Genomic DNA, 24,420 nt, shown 5'->3' with positions numbered 1-24,420 from the left:
AGGGTTTCACTTTTGTTTTTTTCTTTGAAAGGGAATGTTAAGATTAACAATTTTTTACATAATTAGAGTTTGTCTGGGATTACGATTTCAAAAAGTGCAATAGATTAAGATTGACATTCCGATGACATAATTAATCTTGAACGGTTCAGTGGTTTGATTGCTTGGTGTGTTGATTCAATTGACCAATCGAATCAAATTTAACAAACCCATATCGATTTAGCTCAATCCTGCTTCAAAAATGTCAAGTTTGGGATTATTGATTGAATTTCATTAATTTGTAAAACCTATTGGTTTTAAGGTCAGAATTAAAGCAACATCAATCAAATGATTAACAAACAGTCCCTATTAGCTAAAACAACAAGGCAAGGTAATCTTAAACGGCCCGGTGGTTTGATTGCTTGGTTTTGTTGGTCCAACCAACCAACGGAATTGAATTTAACAAACCCATATGGATTCAGCTTGATTCTACTTCAAAAATGACAAGTTTGGGATTTTTAATTAGTTGGTTTTCATTTGTCAAACCCATTGGTTTGAAGGTTAGAATTCAACCAACATCAACCAAAGGGTCATGACTCATGCTCAACCTTAATAGTGATAGGGTTTTCAATATTCCAAATCATTCGCTTGCTTGACACTATATTTTACAACTATACAAAACAATGATCCACATTTGAATTCGCTCACTTCTCCAAAATGCTTAAACACTTCAAATATTTAACAAAAATGAGAAGACTAAACTATAGAATTAGGGTTTGAACTTGAAATTAATTATTTGAATTAATATTCAAACCGTATTTGATTGGTCCCTTTATATGAATTTCAAAAGTGTTAACGGGTCTCTTGCGGAATAGGATTTTTTTTTTTTTCCATTTTAAGACTAATTTTATGGTCATAATTTAGATCCCGTTTAATATGCAAAATAGGTTCAAGAGATCCTTCATAAAAATAATCGTTCCATTTCAAATATATCTTCAATATTATGATGACACATAATAAATAAATTGTCACGTCATTAAAAAAAATTTAAAATAATATTAACATCATTTATACTCTTAGAGCATCATATCAAGCTCTCTATTTCTAACATTTCTTTAAACTTTTGGTGATTTTTTCCCTCCAGAGTTTCATCCCCTCCCCTTTTACTTTTTCTCTCCTTCCATTTTTCTTTTCGTCACACCACCAAGAGCAAGAGAGAACATACAGAGATGGAAATTTCTGTCCACCGTCAGCCATGGAAATTTCTGTTTCCATTGTTCTCTCCCGCTCTCACTCTCGCTCTCGGTGAAATCGATTAGGGGCTCTGATTTGATCTACTCTCAGCCTCTCTCTCTCTTCTCGGTTTTTGATCTGCTCTTAGCCTCTCTCTCCCCTCGTGTTTGATCTGCGCTTAGCCTCTCTCTCTCCGTCTCAGGTATGCTTTTCCGACGATTGAACTCTTAGATTTATTTAGGATTTTGTATACTGCAAAACTTTCGGCATTACTGTTCGCTATTAATGGGCAGTGTTAAGGACAAAAGCATGCGCGGGTGTAGGCTACCCACAAGCAGCCCGGGTGTAGGCACACCCAGGAAACCCACACCCACACCCGAGCAACCCACACTCGGGTGTTGTGAGCTGCAAAATCAACTAGCAAAATACACAACTACATTAATTGATGTCCATCGGTTAATAAATTAAATGCATTCATCAATGAAATCTCTTAGAATTAAAAAGAATTAAAAATGCAGTTGGGCACAAAAAATAATTTCATGAATGTGAGCATGAAAGTGAGTTTCATAGTAGTTAAAGTAGTTTGGTTTTACAATAAAAAAATAATATTTAATTAAAGTAAAAAAATATTTAGAGAGTTTAATATTTCGTAGTCTTTAAAAGTAACTAGCTATATCTAAAAAAATACATTTTGAAAGTTAAATTTAACTAAATTTTCAAGAGCTTGATGTGGATGCTCTTAATTGCCACATTAAAATTAGGAAAAATTACAGTTTACCCATCTAAAGTTGACAGTATTTTTCAATTCAAATATAGAAGTTTCAATTTTTGCAATCCACCTCAACAAAATTCTAATTTTTTTTTTTTTCAATTCGATCAATATTATTTCAAAATTCCCATATTGCCCTTGATTTTTTTTTTTTTTTTTTTTTTTAAAAAAAAAACAAATTTGAGGGTGTAAAAATGGCCAGATGGCTAAAGGGGTGGATACGGCCAACCTGAATTTTTATTTTTTATTTTTTATAAAAAATAATAAAAATAAAAATTATGGGCAATATGAAAAATTTTGAATGCAATTGGTCAAATTACAAAAAATTGAAACTTTGGAGAAGTGGATTGCAAAAATTGAAACTTTAGTATTTAAATTAAAAAATGCTGTTAAAAATTAAAACTTTAGTGTTCGAATTAAAAAACGCTGTCAACTTTGGATGGTAAACTATAATTTTGTCTTAAAATCAAATCCCGACTTTAAAATATCTTATCCCAAAAAGGTTTTTGAAGGCGTGGCGGGTAAGAGAGTGGGCGGTTTGCTGAGTGACCGAGTCTAATCAACCGACCAAACGCCCATTTCCCTGACGCACATATCCAAACCAACGTGAGTCAGCAGCAGCGGGTGGTGTCAAGCTCGAATCTTTTTGTTTATTAATATTATTTATTTATTGTTTTTGCTAAGAATCATGCTGGAATCATAATATGGGCAATATTATATTCTTTATCATTGCTTTATGGTATGCGGGTAAAAAATTTTCACAAAGCATCTATATCCTCAAAAGTTATGATTAAGTAATTATAAAGCCCACCCCAAAATATATATATATATATATATATATATATATATATATATATATATATATATATATATATATTTTTAAGGATTTGGGTAGGATGTAAAAAAATTAAATTAAATTTAACGGTTGAAAAAATTACTGTATTTTTTTTTTTTACATCACCTAAGCTCTCCTGTATTACAATTTTTAGAGTTTAGAGAGTAATTAAATCATGTGGGATTTTTAAATATTATTCAATGAATTTAGAACAATGAAAATTGAAATGAATAAAAACTATAGAGAAAATGAAATTTCACATAGAATTAAACTAATTTAATCTGTTGAATGTTGATATGAAAAACTGTTGGGTTCATCCGAGATCCCTAGTGATTTTTGAGCTTTGTACAAATGACTCCAAAATTGTTCAAACTAGTGAATTATCTAATGAAATGGAAAAATCCTGAATTTTATCGTCTAATCTCTCATCTTCATCGTCATCAATGGTGGTAGAAGTGGTTCCAGTAAGCTCCTTAGCCCTCTGGGCTTGTCGATCCCAATTGGTTCTAGTCAAAACGAGCAACATGGTGACAACGCACGAGCCTTGCGTGACCAAAAGGCCAAGCCAAAGCCCTATGAAATCAAAGCCTGCATAAAAACTCAGTCACATGGCGACTGGCCTTCCCACGAGGTAAAAGCAGCTGAGGTTGATGTTGGCTTCCAATTTCGGGTGAGCCGTTCCTCTTAAAACGCTGCAGCCGGTTGTTTGCGAGCAGTTTTCGAGCTCGCAGAGGCCGATAACAGGCAAAACCGTCGCCGTCAAGGCTATAATCTCGACGTCTTGGGTGAACATGGTCGCCCATATCTTCCTCACCATTACAACGAAAAGCAATGCTGAAAATCCTAAGATGAAGCTGAAAAAGATTTCCACCGTTGCTGCAAGTTTTGTCTTCTTTGGCTGATTAGCACCCAGTTCATTTCCAACTCTTGTCGATACACCAAAGCTCAGAGAAGACGGGAAAATGTAGATCAACGCCGTCATTTGAATCAAAATCCCCATTGAAGCGACGGTTGCTTGTGGATTAAGCAACAACCCACATGGCAAAATCATGATTTTGTTAGGGATGCACACCCTTGACTCAATGATTGTGCAAACTTCATAGAATAATAATGGAATGATAAATGCAAGAGATCAACACACAGTATTTACGTGGTTCGGCAGTGAGCCTACATCCACGGGACTAACTCCGATCAATCCACTATAAACAATTTGTTACAGTAGTGTTTATTCAAGTTATGCAAAACTTGAGTTAATACAACAGTAAAATAATAAAAAGAGAAACAACCTCTGTTGAAACTAATATACACTCTCAGTGGTGTATTAAAACACTTTTTTCTTAACTCTCTCTCCAGCCAACAGATTTCATACCACCACCATTCTAAACAGACTGAAATGCAGCTTGGAATGGCCAATTTTAGGAGATCTTTCCACCCATTGAAGAACGACTCGAAGGAATTTAAAATTCCTCCCCATGTTTTCTCATACACGCCGGAGATTACAATATACACGATCAATGAATAACAATGATCCTACAAGATTGAAATTAGTCCAGACGCCGCTTAGAGCAACCCCTTTGATTCCGAGCTTGACCACATAAACAAGAAAGTAATTGATGGGAATGTAAAGAAGAATTGAAAAAGCTGCGCACAATGTCAAAGGCAGAGTAATTGATTGTGATCGTAGATAAATTCGTAGAGGGTGAAGAATAGATTGCGCAACGAGGTCCGGGAGAGAATAGAAAATGTGGGATTGAGCTTCGGTTGCAATATCAGCTTTCTGGCCCAAAAAGAGAAGAATTTTCTTCATGTTGAGCCACAGAAACGATATGGGAATTGAAGTTAACAGAGGCAGAATCACTCTTCTTTGCATGGTGGAGGAGTTTTTGGCTCCGAAGGCTTGGCCACAGATCGGCTCCATTCCCATGGCGAGGCCGGAGAGAATGGAATAGCCGGTGAAGCTTTTTTTTTTTAAAAAAATAAAATTCTGGTAGTCTCAATAACATTCCACAATTTTAATAAATGGTATTTTTTCAGGCATTTCGATGTAAAGAAACCGCCTAAATGTTGTTATTTGAAAAACTACAATTTCTTTTAAATTGAAAGAGATCCTAATCCGAAGAATTGAGCAATAATAATTCTAGTGATAGCATTGAAGGTTCATCTCAGCAGACAACTATGACATGCCGAAGCAAATAAAACCATAAGAGCAATGCTCCAATAAGCCAAAAATCAAATAGTAATGAGAAACCACTTGAATTATTGAATTTGCCGTTTCATGGGTCCAACTCTATTCTCTTCTTTTTTTTTTTTTGGTCAATCATTACGCAGCCAAAAATCCAAATAATTCAACTGCAGAGTGCATGTTTATTGAACTAAAGATTCTAAAGACTACAACAAACAACAAATACAAGATTTCCAATCTACTCTGAGCAATCTAGTATTTGCCAAGAAGGATCAAAAGACTAAGAAAAGAAAAATGTGACCCTCTAAGAGATCATGTGAAGAGTACAACAGTATTATTAGTACATTATTATATCTACAAGAGAAACAGCCATCTCTGGTAGAATTTACAACTTGCATCAACAAGAACTTATCTAAAATCTAAGATTTGCCAGACCTTGAGAAAAGAAAGGTGGCAAAAGAGAAAGAAAAAGAGGTGGGAAGAAGAATGAGAACTACTCTATAAATCAAAAGAGTTGAATGTACAGATCAGCTGTACAATCAATTTTACAGCAAGAGCATTAATGAAGGGAAAAACAAAAAAAAAAAACAAAAACAACAAAGAAGAGCCCTCTCAGGACTGGTTCTTGACAATCTTGACACTGCTGTAAAAACGCTTGAGGTCTTTTATAGCCTTTTCCTCAATCTGAATCGAGCGAATGGATGAGGGTGTATCGACCTCCGGTTTGAACCAGCGGTTCAATCCAGGGGAATCTGATGGTGAGCCCTGACTTGACGCAACTGAAAATCCAGTCATTCTTGTTTTGGGGCTGTGGGAGAGAATCTGCTGTTGCTTTCCCTGATTTGAGACAAAGCAAAACAAAATCAAATTCACATATGAGAAAATAAAAGATAACACACGCACATGAAATTCCAGGACACTACATGGGCAGCCTATGGTAGTAATTGGGCAAACAGTAGGCAGAAGGAATGTTTCTGAAAAGGCATTTCTAAGATAAAAATGTAATAACACCCATTTTCATAATCCAGTCCATATCACCTCTATAAATTGCCAATATTTAGGGTTTAAATTCACAAACCTCCTGCTGCTTCTGAATGTCCCTAAGCGATGGACGAGAAAGGTGGGGAGGTGTCCCAGAAGCAGCCCAAGGAGGCGTGCTTTTCTCTCCATCAGACATCTGAGAAGCGCAAGCCAAGACCACAACAGGTATTGGTTTGGAGGTCAAAAACGAACTCAATAGGAGTTTCCCATCACTTCTACTATCGGACAGATCTTCCACCTGATCCTTGCTGCTGGGTGGTTTGTTCACCTTGATTTTGCTCTGCTCATCCTGTATTTCACGAAGAGAAGTGTGTCCCTTTGAAACTATAGTTCCGCCCCATGCAGGACCCTCACTTCTGGGTGTTGCAGGAGGGGGAGCAACATCTTTGGGGGTATCATCAAGAGCACCACTCAAGAACATAGAAAGGCCTCCCTTCTTGTTTTTCTTCTTGGATGATGTTGGTACAAAGTTCTTATTTTTTGCCAAGACTAAACTGTCCTGAACATGAAAAGTGGACTCTTTAGCAGCTTGGCTCGCCACAATTTCTTCACACATGACACCTCCCTCCTATCAAAAGTTACAAATCAAAACCGTTCAACAGTGATACTTAATATTCAAGTAATATGTATTTTATTTTTCTGACTTCTCAGTAGTTTGTAGAAAATATAACTAAAAGGTTCTCTTTAGTATAAGAGGACATAAAAATCATTTAGGCTACAATCCAATAGGAACCATAATGGTGACACTTTAAAATACTAATTAGATGACAGGGTTAAGAAACAGAACGAATTTCAGAAGAAGATTTTCAGAACAGTCTGAATAGAAACACCACTAGAATCTATTTCAAACCAGTACACAAATATAAAAACTAAAATTCATTCAAGCAATCATTGTCTATAGGATGAAGAACGCATGAGCATGAGCATGCGCAAGCCAATTTTGTGCAGGTTGGAGATTTTCAGCAAATTACTAGGGTTGCACGGGACACACATATGAATGCATAAAATAATCCTAGAAGCACTAATTTCTACAAGAAGTCAAGAAATGTTCCTACCTGATTCAAGCTTCCCTCCAGTAAACCTAGATTTATTTAAAAAGTATGCATGCACAAACAAATTAACATAATGATTTTACAAAATTTGGCTGGAGCAGAATCTTGAATTTCTTATGAACACTCATTATCAAAAATTTGTGTACCCATAAGCAACCTACCACTTAAGCCCACAAACACGGTAATATTAGCTTTCAGCTGCATAAAAAATGCTCCCAACGACTCCTTACAAGATATTTTTGTGAATCCATAATCAACTAGCACCAAGTCTTTCATCAGTTAAAAATTGGGAGAATGGTGCAATCAATTAGCTATTCAAAGCAAAGGAGTGTTATAATGGTTAAAAAGCTAACCTTATTCTTGGAAACCTGAAAACGTTCAACACCCAAGAAATCCTTCGTAGAGTTTGGAATGACTTCAGTGCCAGAAAAACCAGATGCAGTCTCCACTTGCGAGACCCTCTGTGCGCTCTTTCTCCGCTGTTTTTTCGTCTGAGTCTTTTTGTTGCCTTTACCATCCGGTGAAACTGAAGATGATGCTTTAGCCAGTGGTGTAACTGGAACACCAAGCTCGGCAAGCTCGCTCTCAAGGGCAGACTTGGTTTGAAGCTTTGCAATTTGTTGGTCATCAAGATGATGCCCACTAGACTGCTTTTCTTCAAGCATCTCAATCTGCTGCAACTTTTTCCTCAAAGCTCGAACTTGTTTACAGATGCCTTCATTGGGATTATCTTTGGGTTGTAGAAAAGAGTCTAATCTTTGGTCATTTTTGCTTTTTGAGGTGTTTTTCTTTGTGTGGGAGTTACGAGTCCTTATAATCTCGTTCTCAGTATCATCTTCTTCACTATTAATAATTGCAGGAAAAGTGGCTGTCGGAGTTGGGAGCCGGCGGTAACTCCATGGTTCAGATGATCTCTGGTCCAACACATTTTCAAGGTTAGCTAGAATGCCTGGTGAGGCAGTTCCAATAGCATGTGATGAGACCATAAAAATGTAGTCAAGGTTGCGGATAGCAATCTCCTGCGTACAAGTAAACAGCTTGGATAAGTAAGTTACAACAGATAGAGAATTATCTCCCCCAAATAAAGTCTACAGAACGTGCTTAATGTGTACACCATATAAACAGCACCAAGTGCCAATCTTTAAAACGATTTTTAAGATAATATGGATCTAACACACAATAACGTCTTTTTCAATCCATTAAATGATCTTCTAAGAGAAGTACGGCAGGTGGCGCCCCAAAAAAACTAAATAAAATACAACAGCAGTCCTAATAGTACTTAAGAAGACATGGGCTTCCCATAAATTGTGTGACCATGAGGGCCAAAATGGCAGTAGGGAAATGAGACTAAAAAACCTGCAGACCAATACTTGAGACATGTGAGAGAAAAGAGAGGCTGTTTGCTGTGTATGGGCATAGTAGGAAAAAAAATCATAATTGACTTCTCCACAACAAAGCCACTTAGGAACACAAGTTAGGTACGTTTGAAGCTTTAAAATTAGGAAAAGTTCTCCCAAATTAAGCAGGTCATATGTGAGCATACCTCACAGTGCTTTCTCAGATCATCTGCTCCAAGTGAATCTGCAATTTCAAGCAGTTGTATAGCGTTACGTGGCTCCACCATACACTCTGCTGCCACTTTTTCACAGAGGCTTTTTAAGCTTGGAATGGGTCTTCGCCCAGAATCATCTCTTTGTATGGTGGATGACAGATTGTTGGACTCCATATCATCAAAAATAAAATCCTCGTCAAACTCCTCTGACTCATCCCTGACATTCAGCTCTAGCTTATGAGGACTCTTAACCACATTGGGTGGATAGACGGGATGATACAGAGAACCAACAATCAATAGATGTGTTTCACCAACTGAAACTGAGGTAGCCCTCTTTACACCGTGTAACTGGGTCGCAATAGGTGGCTTATCCTTACCTTTCTTCCCATCCCACGTGTAAACATCACCTGTTGCTGTAACTGCCGCAGTCCAATACTTTCCTGAAGAAATGCTTACTATATTTCTTCCAGACAGCGAAAATAGCTACAGAATTGGAAAAAAAAAAAAAATAGGGATGAAAAGTAAGTAACATGTTTCACTTGCAAGGATAGGAAAAAATCAACAGAGGCACTGAGAAAATAAAACCTGCTGGCATCTAAGATCAGGATCAGAGGAGACCCAATAAAATAGTGAACCATCCTCTGTAAGAGCCATGCTATGTACCATCCCTGCAGCAACAGCAACCACATGAAGCCGTTCCATGCGATGGAACTTCAAAGTGGTGCTCCCACTTTTCTTTAAGTTTCTAGCAATGACTACACGTCGAGGTGTAACAAGTCGATGACCCCAAGTGTATACCTGCCCAGATATAAAATGTAGGATTTGGCCAAAGTTAAGAGTAAACAGCAGGAAAGTATTTGAGCAACCAAACACAAACAATATTAACACAACAACAATGTAGGACACTAATATTAGTAAAGCTGAATGGCATAGAAGTATTTATGATCAAGCTGAAGTAACTGGGCGAAGCATCTGTTCTAGTTCTTACAACAATATAAATCTGCTATAAGTTACCTCTCCATCAGCTCCTAAGACGATTGTGTGATATTTCGCAGCCGAAACCCCTGTGAAAACCTTGCCTTTCAAGTATTCGACCACTCTTGGTGTGTAGTTTGATGCTGAGTTCGATGTGCCATAACCAAGCTGACCCTCCCTATTGCAGCCCCATGTGAAAACTTCACCACTCTCTGAAACTACAACAGTGTGTTTGTTTGCTGCAGCTATAGCAACAATCTTTGACCTCAGAGAACTCACTCTGCGAGGTGTGGATTGTGTATCCACAGAAGTGTAGCCAAGCTGACCCTCTGCATAAATGATATGAAAAAAGTAAATACTTCAAGAATCAATAATGTCGGGAAACACATCAACAACTAGAAGAAACATCTTTATCATTCGCCTGTACCATTGTCGCAAACACAAACTTCCAATTGAAACTGATAGGCAAGTCTCACATAGACAATGATTATCATTTGTTTAGCCAGTTCTATATTCATATGTACCCAACTTCCCCATATAATTTACCTCTATTGGATCCCCAGGTGAACACTTCCCCGCCCTCTGTAGCAACAACAGTGTGATGTTTAGCTGCTGCAACTGCCCTCACCCGTCGGGACCCTAAACCAGAAGTCACCTGACGGGGTGTGATAACTGCAGCTTGACCGCTGTAAAGAATACACTAATATCATAATATACATCTGGTTGATTTCAAAAAAACCTTAATAGCTAAGAGAAAAAACTTTGCAAGTGAAACTTTCCATTCTCACAAGTGAAAATATACAGAAATTCAATTTCTACTTTATATAGTGCACTTCAACCTCAGTGTAAAGGTCAGCTTTCTTTCTGTTTGCACCTCAACAATTTGTAATTGTGTCTTGAAGGTGAAACTCGCAAGCACACAAAACCCATTCTCATTTATTTTGCTTTTTGTATACAAACATGCAAATGTGAATCAGTGATCATATAAATATATATCACTAAGTGCAAGGCAGAGAATTCAGTTTTTGACAATATGTTGAAACCATTTAAAACAAAAGTTATAGGCCATTCAAAGTTCAGTAGAAGTGCATATGCCAAAATTATCAGATGGCTCAAATTTGGAGAATTGACTTCGGAATTATAATCAAATTTAAACAACTGTTTGCATGCAAATGAGGTAGAACTAGTAATTATACCTGTGAATATCAAAATCAGGTTGCCCAAGGCGGCCGCCCCTTCCAAATCCCCATGTATAGACTTCTCCTTGCGCAGTGACTGCTACACTATGGAACTTTGCAGCAGAAACCAACACGATTAAAGAACCATGAAGTGCGTCAACTTTGCGTGGTAATTTTTGTATGTGCTCATTCCCAGTTCCAAGTTGATAGTTTGTGCCACTTCCCCAACTATACACCTCTGTAGCAACTAAAGTCATGGACAACGTCGCAGTTATTTCCAAGCACTATTACGTTCATTTTTAGAATAACAATAAGATCTCCAGTGAACATGTCGTAATAAAGTAGTGGATACCTGAATTATGTTCATTGCAAATTGCCTGCAACACAGGCCCAGATATGAGATCAACTGGAGTTCGACCTTTAGAGTCCTCCAACGTAATAGAGGCACCAGATTGAAGAAGGATACTAGCCACCGCAAGATGACCAAAATGTAGGGCCCTGTGAAGGCTACTCCATCCTGATTCTCCATCCTAAAATGAATAATCCAAGGGTTCATGCAAAGAGGGAACACTGGTTTCAGAATTATTTAAATCAAACGCTTTTCAGTATGACTCAGAATCTAGAATCTAGAAGGACATAGACACAGAAATATATGAAACAGTGATTTCAAAAGGAAAGCAAATACAACATCAGCTACTTGTCGGTTCCAACTTCCATGAGAAACATATAGACACTATGAAAGAATCCACTATCACTGCTAATTTTATAATTCAATGCCAAGTAAAATAGTTTGATAGACTAATAATACCACATAGTTTCTCATCAAGCAAATCTCCAAGATTGTCATATTTTATCTCTTCTAATTCCACCAAAGGCATATATGTAAAGGAAATCATTGACATCAATTCATTACAAGCATGTCTACCTAAACAAGAGGAAGGACAAAATTGACGGGGAATAAAAGGGCAATCAGCATACTGTTTCCATCCAGATATAATTTGGCAACTGAAATAGGGAACAAAACTCAAACTAATATAAAGGAAATCATAGACATAAATTCGTTTATAAGCATGCTGCCTAAACAAGAGGAAAGACAAAATTGACAGGGAATAAAAGGGCAATCAGCATACCGTTTCCTTTCCATCCAGATATAACTCAGTTACTGAAATAGGAGACAAAAATAAAACTAATGCAATCCGATTTACAGCAGAACCAACTCATCAGAAATATGAGCACAGCATCTCAAAACAAGATCACAAACATCCTGGAAGCAACAACTTGAAAGGAACCATTTATAGGATAAAAACATTCAATTAAATCAAGGGACATAAAATAACACACCCTAGCATCTGGGTCTGCACCAGCTGCAAGAAGCCTCCTAACAGTGGGAATGTGGTTTCTCCAAGTCGCAATATGAAGAGGAGTCAGCCCAAATACATTTCTCGCATTGATATTACCCCCATTCTTCTTAAGTAGTGCCAAAGCCAAATCTACATCGGCAAACAACCCTTCTTGCACAACAAGCCACAAATCTTTCTGGGGTCCACTTAACAAAGATTTGCGACCAGCAGTCTGCAAATTCTGCTTTTGTCCTTGAGCTGAGACTAACGCCTCCATAAATTAAATCTTCAAGCCTTAATGCCACAACCAAAAAACAAATATGCTGTTACCAGAAACTGTCAAGAACAAGATTACTTTTTACTTCAGGCCAAGTCGCTATTGTGGCCCTTGAAGAAGCTCATTCTGTTCAGTCCACGACATAATTGATCTTCCAACCCGAAAAATCATGAAATTGATGAAAAGATGTCCATTTAAATCAATAATTAAATTAACAAGCTTCTAACCCACCATCTTCATCACCATCCTCATTGTAAACACAAACTAATTGCAGCAGCCATTCACAAACCCCCATTTCATGGTTGCATAGGAATCTCCATTAAACATGTTAAGCAACAAACTGCATTTACAATTCCTCCATCAGTATACCTCGTGGATAATAACTCGATAACAAGGGATAAACATTATAGTCCACAACAAGCAAAAAACACATATAACTGGCTCGTAAAAGATGACTCGGTACTACCTCTCAATCCTACCTCATAAATTTTAGATGTGTAAAATCATCAGAACATGGATAGCATTATACACAAATTGGTAAACAGGTTATATGTAACAAAACAAAATATTTATAGAAGTATTACGAAAAGAAGTATGCAGCACTATGCTAACATAACTCTATCTGATGTACGTATTGAGTACCAGTGACATCACTTACTTTTAATTTTACAAGAAAAGACAACGTACAGAACATTTCGGCATTATATTATCTGAATTCAAAAGAAACTCTATTTAAACTAGTGCAAATTTTCCAAAAACTTGAGCTTCCGTACAAACCTTAAGCGATACAACAACGATTCATCAAGCTTTACTAAAAAAAAAAAAAACCCAAAATGCCAAATGCATCTCAAATCTAAGCAATGTGGGAGTCGAACACGAATTGGCTTACGCTCAACGAGTTCTATTATTCTCCTTGTCACAGAAAACCATAAATTTCAGACACTAATACTAGTTCCATTCAATAAATTCCAAATGCAAACTTCAACATCCCTCTGGAAAAGCAAGTATTCCGATTGTAGGGAATTTCCACCGGTCCTGTTTCACCAGAACTGGTAGCATTTACCACCTAAACACCCGGATCAAGCAATAATTCTCAAAACCCAGATCAAGAATCACATGAAATTTGATCAAAACCCACCAAAATAAACCATACCCACTAGGAAAAATGGAAAATTTAAAACTAAAACAATAGCCATATGAAAAAACTACAGTCACAAAGCTAACAACTAGAACTACTTAATCACCTAAAAATGGTAGCTTCAAAACACCGCAACAAATCTCAGCAACAAAACCCATCCAAAAATAGCCCAATTTATTCACAGAGACTATGACAATCACCCAAGAAACGGAAGCCCGAAATACAAAGAATTTGAATTTATATTATTATAAAAATTACACAAATGAAAACAAAAAGAAAGAACACCCAACAAAAAACGGATATTATACATAACCTGGAACTTGTTGTGAGAGAGAAATTCACAGAAATGAAACTGCGAAGAATCTTGACAGAGATAGGTGCTGGTTTCCGTTACGTAGAGTATCGAACCGGAGAATATACCCCAAACAGAAAGGCATAAGAGAGAAAGATGTGAAGAAACCGTGCGCTTTCAACTCCAAGGGCAGTGTCGGGATTTCGAAACTTTAGCTGGACTACAATGCCCTTGTTCTTTCTTTCTAGTTTCTACGGATTTGGCGTGTGTGGGCGTTGGGTCCGAAGTTTGAACTGTCGCTCGGCCACGTAAACAGAGTGTCTCTGAAGCTGACACGTGGCGATATTATTGGCATACATGGTGCTGGGACACGATCTAAAAGAACAGCAAAACTTTGTAACCGTTTAAGGAAGGTTTGGTTTCTAATAGGCATTTGCGAACTGTCCGACCCTAAAAAGTGTAGGACATTAATGAGTGGGAATAGTACTATAAACTGCTGCTCGGCAGAATCATAATTTTGATTTCCAGAAGACAAGATTAAAATGTAAGAACAAAATTTCTTAAAATTCTCAAAAAGACCATACCCAAAATTCTCAAAAATGGGTCACCAGTTGTTTTTTTTTTTTTTTTTTTTGTGTATTTTTAAATTTTTTATAGAAGTATTTTTGTCTTTTTGGTACAGAAGGGGTAAATTACAATTTTTAGAGGACATTGCTTTAATTGAAAATTTGTTCAAATTTAAAAGGTTGGAGGGGGAGGCCAATTCTAGCGATCATACTTGGGCGTAACCATAGTAGGACCAACCGGCGGGATGCCGCTCAGGAAAGGTCTAGACGGTAGGAACTGCAGGTGCTCCCTTAAGACCGACCGAGCCATAGCTTAACACTCGCCCCACCAAAGCATCAACGGGACTCAATGTAGCTAACACTAATAGGCTAAAGGATTCTCATTACGTGAGTCGAACCCAGACCCTAATGCATACAAAACCTCATGAGAATTTCTTTGAGACCATTAAACTATCACCCTTGGCGGTGGTTAACATTGCAAATTGTCTAATAGTTTTAAGGTTATGTATATTTTTGTCCTAAAAAAATATATTTAACGAAATAAATAAATAATTCAATGGAAACTTCACTTACACCGTCCCATATGTCATTAGTTTTGCAATGTTGACCTCTAATTATCAAAAGTTACAACGTGATCCATTTTTCAACCTCTTTTAATTTCATCATCACCATTAAATTTTCCATTAAATACTAACATGGGATGCCAAAATACTCCTATTTTAAAGATTATTAAAACAAAAAGAGGTATTTTAATCATTTTGGCATCGTCTCATAGGATTTAATGACAAACCTTAACGGGGTGAAATTTAAAGGAATTGATAAAATGAAATACCTACGTTGCAACTTTTTATCCCACGGGCCACAACTATTTCACAATGCTATAAGTATGTAATTATAGAAATCAATTTTTTATTTCACAATATTGACATAACATGTTCAATCAATCTTTTTCTTTTTTAATAATAATAGATCAAATGATTGATTGAGAAGAAATGTTAGACTTCCTAAATTATTTTTTTAAAAGTTGGTTCTTAAATAATGTGTCATCATTCCATGACACATCATTTAAGAAAAAAAAAAAACGAAGAAGAAAGAAAGAAAGAAATGGAACACTTCTCTTGATTGAGACTACCACATCACAATGTGAAATAATTCTAAAATAAAAATATACTTCCTACCATTACTCATAGCATTGTCATTTTCACACTTTTCCTCTCAAACATGTTTGTATTGTTTTTTTTTCTTCAAAAAGTTCGTTTCTTCGCTACCAATAAAATGGATTCACATTATTAAATAACATCTTGGGACTAATTAATATATGGATGGATCACGTGGAGATTGCATTAAATATTCTTATATCACATCACATGTTAAAAAATAAGAATAACAAAAGTTATGTAAACTCATATTCGTCTTGGGATTGTGAATACTTACCAAATATTTTAAGCTGAATTTGGAAATTGATTTGAGAAGAAGCTATTCAATTAGAATATTGAGTCATGGGTATAAATAATTTGATTTCAAATAATTAATTGCTTGGTTCAACTTTTTTGTATTACTTTAAAGCCACGTTATTCCAGCTAATAAGAATGGACTAATTCAAATTATGGTCCTCTTACAGATTTCATACTTTGTTTGCCTTATTAAAAAAGAAAATCATATTTAGTCCTTGGGCTTTTATCTAATTTATATTTAGTTATTTAGTTTTCAATTTCAAGAATAAAAGTCCTTAGATTTTGCTAAAATTTAAAATAGGTCCCTCTATAACTTTACCGTTAAATTTAACAGTTTGTTATCTGCTATATGTGTCTCATTTGATACGTCAACGTTTATCTCAACACCCAAACGTAATGCCACATCAACAAAACTAAAGTCTTTAATTACCGTTTGCTCTTTTTTTTTTTTTTTTTTTTTTCTTAGGTTTTGTGTTTTTTTAAGTTCTACATGTCAAATCGATGAATTTTTTTGAATTTTTTGTTCATTTATTATTATTTTTATGAATGACTTAATATTTATTGGCGTGGTATTGCAATTAAGTGTTTATGATGCATGTGTCAAATGAGATACGTAATAGATGATAAACCGTTAACTTTACCGGTAAAATAAAATATTGACCTATTTTAAACTTAGACAAAACTTAAGAGCTATACACTTGAAATTGAATATTTAATGGCTAAATTCAAATTAGATAAAAATCTAAAGACTAGATATGATTTTTTCCTAAAAAAAAAAATAATAATAATAATAAAAAGTGAGAGATTGAGATTGAGAGATTGAGACGTGATTAGTAGTTCTTACTTTCAGTTGTTTTATATTAATATAATATTCTTAATCTATATACTCCACCCCACTTCTTTATTAAGCTATGAAAACGGTCAAGATGGCTTTACAATTAGTTCTATGCCCTTTATTTTTGTTTTATTTATTTTTATATGTAATTCTATACCCTTTATTACATACGCACGGTTTTATTCCACTTAGGTGCCATAAAAAAAAAAAAAAATGATTGATGTCAATAATTTGTTCATATTTTTCTCATATTTCATACAAATTTAATAGATCAACCATTAGATTTGTAGGGTCTATCATTAACTTATGCGGGGTCCATATAAATCCACAAATATAATGGTTAATTTGTAAGATGGGATGGAGAAAATATAGGCAAAAATATTGTGTTATAGTTTTTTCAATGATAGATATTTAGTTTTAAATTTTTTATAACAAAAAAAGAGTAGAATTAAATATAAACTATTGAAAAACTACAATACGAATATTATAGTGTTTTTTACACCACCTAAGTCAAATTTCACGATTTTTTGGTTCTTGTGGTTTAGGGTTTTGTCAAAACAGCTCTCTGGATTTTAGAAGGTGATTAATAACTCCATGGGATAAGCAAAAAAGAACAAATTAGTTATTGTCAATAGAAAAGTTGATAAAGTCTAATATGCCACATCAACACGAATTAGGCTAGCCAAATCGAGTTACCAAACCACCCCCATGGTTTGGCCACCCCGGTCCCCAGATATGCTCAAAGGAAGTAGCGGAATCACCCTCAAGGGCCAAGGTTATGGGGTGACCAAACTAACCCTATTTAGCACATTAATAGATTTTGTCAAATCTTTTAATAGAAATGACTAAATTTTTTTTACTTCCTCAGTGAGTGAGTGAGTGAGTGATTAATCACTTTTTAATTTTTTTAATTTAGAGAACTAATTGTCAAAATCAAAACCATAAAGACTAAAAGAACATTTATTTCAACATCAAAAAACAAATTGCATATCTTTTTGTCATACCCAGTTGAGTAAATTAGGGTTGGGACTTTTGAAGGATGTCTGTCTGAAGCCGTGGGTATATATTGTCCCTCCTTTCCCATCTGTTTTTTTTTTTTTTTTGGTCCTCAGAAAAAATAAAAATAAAAATGCCAAACCATAAAAAAGTACTCTCATAACAATGATGATGAAAATAACAATAAGAAAGGTACGAAAACATTACCAATAATGCACGTCATTTAAGGAAACTTGTTGTGGTCATTAACGTGACATCTCAATTCCCATTGCAAAAATGAATAGGTTATATAGAATGGATAGATTATAAATGTATTTATAAGTGTTAAGTTTTATATTATTTTCATTTTAGGTAAAACTATTTTTTTAGAGTATTCCTTGTAGTCTCACCAAAATTATTTTTTTGATTATTTTAGTTAGACAATTTAACAAAAGTGACTAAAATCCTCTATTTTCAGCCTCAACATTTTAACCCAAAATAAATGGTAAGTGTGTAGTAGTACTCACTCACCAAATGAATAAGAAATAATATAACTTTTCTCTCTCATTCTATATTCTTTGAAAAAGTTAAAAAAAAAAAATCAGGAAGTATTTAAAAAAAGAATATTTAAATGGAATAGTGAAAGTTGGTAGTTAAAATAGTAAGACTGCTAAGTGTGCTTTAAAAAAGTGGGTAGTTAAAATATAAAAAAATGGTTATTTTGATGAATAAAATTTGCTAAGGTTGCTAGGAATGCTCTTATAAGTGATTATAGGGATCTCTAATTGCAACTTTTTTTTTTGTTTTTTTGAAACAAGTTATCTCTTGATTGATATAACAATCAAATGGGTCAAAATGCTCCGTACAATGCCAAAGATACAATTTGGAATCTTCACAACCCAAACATTATCTATGACACATACAATAGCCTTTCAGGCTATTACAAGAATGATATTGTCCCAATCAGTTTAAGATCTACAACAAATTGTGACGAATTACGTCTCTATCCGTTGCCAGGTGATAAGTGCCAAATATTGCATATTTGGACCCCTTTATTTACATTAGTTAATCCTTTAGCTGTGTCGTTATTTAATATTTTGTGTTAGTTTTGTGTTTTTAGTGTTTTGTAGGTCATTGAAGAAAAACTGCAGCTTTAAAGGAAAAAATGCAAAGTTGGAAGAAAGAATACTTTGAGAAGACCTATATTGTGTGGTTAAGTCTAACCAAATCCAAGAAAAGGTTAAATCAGATTAAAGTTCAGATTGGATAAGATTTCGGATCGGATTCAAATTCAGATTCTGCATACATCTTAGTATTTTGACCATAACTCTCCGTTCAAATATCGGATTGAAGTGATTCAAATGGCATTGGAAAGCTAGCTCAAAATACTACAATTTGTTGTGAAATAGGATTTTCGTAATTCTGAGAGTTACTATGTCAAAATCACCCCGCAATTAAAGGACACAAATCTGGACGAATCCTATTCTGATTTTAGACTTCTATTTTGACTGGGAGACAGACCTCCAAATTATCTAAGTTTACTTGGGCTTCTAGGACTTCCCTAAGCTTATAAATAGAATTCTTTGCATTCAAGAAAATATACACAATCCCAGAGAGCAAAATTCTTTTGTTTAGTTTTTCTTTAGGTTTAGGTTTAGGTTTAGATTTTATTTTTATGTGGAGCTAAATTCCCAACTAAGGTTGGGGATGAAGCCTCACCGATGAAGAACATCAATACTTTTATGTAAGTTTTTATTATTCTGATTTTATTGGGTTTTATATTTCAATTGTTTTACTTCTAATCAATTGTATGGAGTGATTCTTGGATATCTCTTGTGATTCAAGGATACATGTGATGATTTGAGATAATTTCATATGATTGATTGCTTGGCTTTTAACTCATAAAAATTGGATATCCCTTGTGATTTGTTCTACGGATACATCTGGTGTTTCAATTGAATTTGGATTCCTTTTGTGATTTGGTCAATGAATGGATACATGGGATGGTTTTGATTAATTCTTTGAAGCATAGTAAAACATATCTATGATTTAATTTGTGAGAACTTGGATTAATATTGATGAACATAAAGTATGTTGTTATGATTTGGTGAGTGTGAATTCCCAAACCTTAGTACCTTTATCCTTAGATTTACTTATTTTATTTAGTTTATGTTTATCCTTTAATTTTCAAAACTCAAAAATCAAAACCCTTTTGGAACTAGATTAGGATTTAATTAGTTTAGATATAAATTGCTCTTTCAAAAATACAATTCTCTGTGGGATCGACCTCGCACTTGCAATCCATTAAACTACAATTGATTCGTGCACTTGCGAGTTAAATAAATTTGCACAACAAGTTTTTGGCGCCGTTGCCGGGGAATTGTTTATTTTTTTGAAACCAATTTATTTCTAGATCGGTTTTATTCTTCTACTAGTTATAATTAGGATTTTATTTTTCTGCAATTTGTTTTGTTTTATTTGTGTTACTAATACAAATAATAAAAAAAAAAAGAAAGGATTTTTCTTTTTGTTTTTTGTTGTTGTTTTGTTTGTGTTACAGCCCTGCTACGATCGAGCACACTTGTGGCCAAGACAGCAACCGCAATAGTTCAGTAGATTTTTGCCAAAATCTTTTGGTCATTTTTTGTGAGTTTTTAGTTTCTGTTTAAATTAATTTCTGCTTGCAATTGTGTTTAGTTAGTTTAATATAATTTAATTTAGTTCAATTCATTTCAGTTTTTAGTTTGTTAGTTTGTTAGGTTGTTAGTTCCTTTTTGCATGTTCGGTCGTAGATCTTTAAATCTGGAGTTAAACACTTTTGATCCCGAAATTGAAAGAACGGCGAGAGAGAATCTAAGACAGCCACCAAACTCACCCACCAATTCTCAAAGTTCCGAGTCTGATTCGGAAAAGTCTGTTAAGATGGGAGAACGAAATCAACCTAGATCCCTCACGGAGCTGTTCGTACCCAATATTACCAACACACCATCGTGTATAGTGTTGCCAGCTACTCGCTTCGAGCTGAAGCCGAGTACAATAGGCCACCTTCCTGCATTTAGAAGATTAGAGAATGAGGATCCATATGTTCATGTGAGGATTTTTTTGAAAATTTGCGACATTGTTAATACACAAAATGCCCCAGCAGAAGCGGTGCGCCTTCGGTTATTCCCTCTGTCCCTACATGATAGGGCGAAATCCTGGCTACTCAACAATAGACTTGGATCACTTCTTGGGATATGTTGCAAAGCAAGTTTTACCACAAGTTCTTCCCAATTTCCAAAATCAATGCCCTCCGTCTACAGATCACCAATTTCAGACAAAAAGAAGGGGAAAGATTCACCGATAGCTGGGAGAAGTTTAAAGAGCTTACTATAAAATGCCCACCCCACGGGTTTGAGAATGAGGTGCTAGTTCAAATTTTCTACAGGGGACTAACACCAAGTGAGCGAAACTCGCTTGAGACGATGAATGGTAGAGAATTCTTAAGTCTTACTGGGGATGAAGTTTATAAAACTTTGGATGAAATGGCTGAACGAGCGCAACAATGGGATTTTCAAGATAGTTGGGACAGACAACAACCCGCTCCCAAGACAGGAAGCATCTATGAGGTGAGGAACGATGCTGAATTAAGGGAGGAGTTCAAGGTTCTCAGGCGTCAGTTTGACACTATGGTCCTAAACAAACCAGTGAATGTAGCAGATACTTACCACGTTGATGCATGCGGGTTATGTGATAGTCAAACGCACTTCACTCAAAACTGCCCAACTCTGTCAACAGAGTACCCAATTGAGCAAGTCAATGCCTTCAATGAGTACAAAAAACCCACCACTGGGCTGTTTTCCGAAACTTACAATCCAGGGTGGCGGAATCACCCCAATTTCTCTTGGAAGCAGAATCAGCCATTGAACCAAAGAGATACCACTCAAGCTCAGAATCAGTTCAGGTCATCTCAACAAGCTCAACCGCCTGTTTATCAGTCTACCACTCAAGTGCCTGCACCACAGTCATCACTGGAAGACATGATGAAAACATTAATAGAAAAAGTCGACCGGTCCAACACCCAAGCTATACAAGAGCTCAAGAATTCCAACTCCCAATCTGTACAAGAGCTAAAAGGTTTCACCAATCAAGCCATACAGGAGCTGAGGAATTCCAACATGGCTAATAGCTGACACATACAAGAACTTAAGCAGGCCATGATCAAGGTAGAAGGACAAGTTGGCCAGATAGCAAATTAGGTGAGGGAAAGAGAAAGAGGGAAGTTCCCTAGTCAACCCGTGCCTAACCCAAAAGGGCAATTTGTGATTGGAAGTTCCTCCGCCTCTATGCATGGTCAGGAGCATGTACAAGCCATCACCACTCTAAGGTCAGGCAAACAGGTGGATAATCAAGTGGTCATGTCTGAAGAGGCCACTAAGGCTGCAGAAGAGAAGGAAAACCTGGACAAGCCTGCGGAAGACACAGGACCGGACATTGCCATTCCGATTACTGAAGATCCTTCCAAAAAGTATATACCCAAAGCTCCGTATCCAGAAAGACTGAAACCGCCAAAGAAGAGCTCAAAGTGTTCAAGTAAGTGCAGATAAACATTCCATTCCTAGATGCCATCCAGCAAGTGCCTTCTTATGCCAAATTTCTGAAGGATTTGGTCACCATCAAGAGAAAGACGAACGTCCCCAAGAAAGCTTTCCTGACTGAGCAGGTCAGCTCTATCTTGCAATACAAGATGCCTGTAAAGTATAAGGACCCTGGATGTCCTACCATTGCTTGCAAGATTGGTGACAATCGAGTTGAGAAAGCTCTGTTGGATTTGGGGGCCAGTGTAAATCTACTGCCATATTCAGTATTTGTTCAGTTGGGATTGGGAGAGTTGAAATCCACTTCAATTACACTTCAGTTGGCTGACAGATCTGTGAAGGTTCCAAGGGGAATTATTGAAGACGTGCTGATCAAAGTTGATAAGTTCTACTACCCTGTGGACTTCATTGTCTTAGATACAGAGACGGAAAATGCAGAAATTCAAGTTCCAATCATATTAGGGCGTCCCTTTTTAGCTACAGCTAATGCCCTAATCAACTGTAGAACTGGAGTCATGAAGATATCATTTGGAAACATGACAGTGGAACTGAACATCTTTGATATCAGCAAGCAGCCATTTGAGTATGAGGAGGTCAGAAGCACATGCTTAATTGAGGAGATAGTAGAGAAAACTGTCAATGAACCAGATATTGAAGACCCCAGATATTGAAGACCCCTTAGGAGAATGCCTGATTGCACTGGGAAGTGACATGGCACTGGACACTTTATTGGAACAAGCTGACGCCTTGTTAGACTCAACTCCTGAGATAAAGACGAAGACTACATAAATTACTTTGACATCGTCCCCTGATCCATCTTCATTAGCAGCTGAGCCTGTCAAGCGGGAGTTGAAGCCTCTACCAGACACCCTGAAGTACAAGTATCTGGATCCTATAGAATCTCTGCCTGTGATCATTGCTGCCGATTTGGATAGTGATCAGGAACATGAGCTGCTAGAAGTTTTGAGAGAGCATAAAGAAGCAATCGGGTGGTCCATAGAAGATATCAAAGGAATCAGCCATGCAGTAGTGATGCATAAGATTCATCTGGAAGAAAATGCTAAAACTTCTCGCGAGCCACAGAGACGGTTGAATCCGGCCATGCAAGAGGTAGTTCGAGCAGAGGTAATTAAACTTTTGGATGCAGGAATCATATACCCAATCTCTGACAGCAAATGGGTGAGTCCCATTCATGTGGTGCCGAAGAAGGCAGGGATTACAGTTATCAAGAACAAGGAAAATGAGTTGGTCCCCACTCGTGTGCAGTCAGGATGGAGAGTGTGCATTGACTACAGGAAGTTAAATGCCGTGACAAGAAAAGACCATTTTCCTCTACCTTTCATCGATCAGATGTTGGAGAGATTGGCAGGCCATGAGTATTACTGTTTCCTTGATGGTTACTCTGGCTACAACCAAATTCCACTGGACCCCGAAGATCAAGAGAAGACTACTTTCACTTGTCCGTTCGGTACGTTTGCCTATCGCTGTATGCCGTTTGGATTGTGCAATGCACCAGCCACTTTTCAGCGATGCATGATCAGCATCTTTTCAGATATGGTTGAACGTCACCTGGAGATCTTCATGGATGACTTCTCAGTCTTTGGTTCATCATTTGGGGAATGTCTACATCATCTCACATTGGTGTTGGTATGGTGCAAGGAAAAGAATTTGGTTATGAATTGGGAAAAATGCCACTTCATGGTGAAACAAGGAATTGTTTTGGGGCATGTAATTTCCCACAAAGGTATCGAGGTTGACAGAGCTAAGGTTGATTTGATATCTAACCTTCCGCCCCCGCGGACAGTTAAGGAGATTCGGTCATTTCTGGGACATGCTGGGTTCTACAGAAGATTCATCAAGGACTTCAGCAAGATAGCAAGACCTCTATGTAATCTATTGGCAAAAGATGTTCCTTTTGACTTCAATGACAAGTGCCAGACAGCCTTTGAGATTCTGAAAAAAACCTTAACTTCTACACCAATCATTCAGCCACCTAATTGGGGGGTTCCGTTCGAGATAATGTGTGATGCCTCTGATTATGCTGTGGGAGCCGTTTTGGGTCAGCGAGTAGAGAAGATTCCACATGTCATATACTATGCCAGCAAGACTCTGAATGATGCACAACTTAACTACTCCACTACTGAAAAGGAGTTGTTAGCTGTAGTGTTTGCTC

The 24,420-nt window shown here is 36.4% G+C and overlaps 1 protein-coding gene, 1 non-coding gene and 1 pseudogene across 3 annotated transcripts; all 3 read right to left on the bottom strand.

Annotated features, from left to right (window-relative positions):
* Positions 1-3,180: 3,180 nt before the first annotated feature.
* LOC132162349 (protein DETOXIFICATION 49-like) lies at positions 3,181-5,368 on the bottom strand (annotated as a pseudogene).
* On the bottom strand, positions 5,043-14,036 carry LOC132162567 (uncharacterized). 2 transcript variants are annotated; one of them, XM_059572815.1, is made up of 12 exons: positions 13,862-14,036; positions 12,642-12,750; positions 12,135-12,427; positions 11,146-11,323; positions 10,812-11,040; positions 10,162-10,301; positions 9,655-9,944; positions 9,226-9,438; positions 8,632-9,123; positions 7,442-8,107; positions 6,074-6,604; positions 5,043-5,832 (listed from the first exon to the last, which is right to left on the bottom strand). In XM_059572815.1, the coding sequence occupies exons 3-12, from the start codon at positions 12,408-12,410 to the stop codon at positions 5,608-5,610; spliced, it is 3,240 nt and encodes a 1,079-aa protein (XP_059428798.1). In that variant the 5' UTR covers positions 12,411-12,427; positions 12,642-12,750; positions 13,862-14,036; the 3' UTR covers positions 5,043-5,607. The 2 variants fall into 2 exon arrangements, with proteins under 2 accessions (XP_059428798.1, XP_059428800.1); XM_059572817.1 differs by having other exon boundaries at positions 10,812-11,031; positions 12,135-12,750.
* A 6,921-nt stretch (positions 14,037-20,957) lies between these two features.
* LOC132162681 (small nucleolar RNA R71) lies at positions 20,958-21,064 on the bottom strand. The gene has a single exon (XR_009438259.1). It is a non-coding gene; the product is annotated as a small nucleolar RNA R71 (small nucleolar RNA).
* Positions 21,065-24,420: the final 3,356 nt, after the last annotated feature.

This window comes from Corylus avellana, chromosome ca9, assembly GCF_901000735.1.
Source record: "Corylus avellana chromosome ca9, CavTom2PMs-1.0".
Lineage (NCBI taxonomy): Eukaryota > Viridiplantae > Streptophyta > Magnoliopsida > Fagales > Betulaceae > Corylus > Corylus avellana.
Note: the sequence above shows the minus strand (reverse complement) of the source record. Positions and strands in the feature narration are given on the sequence as shown.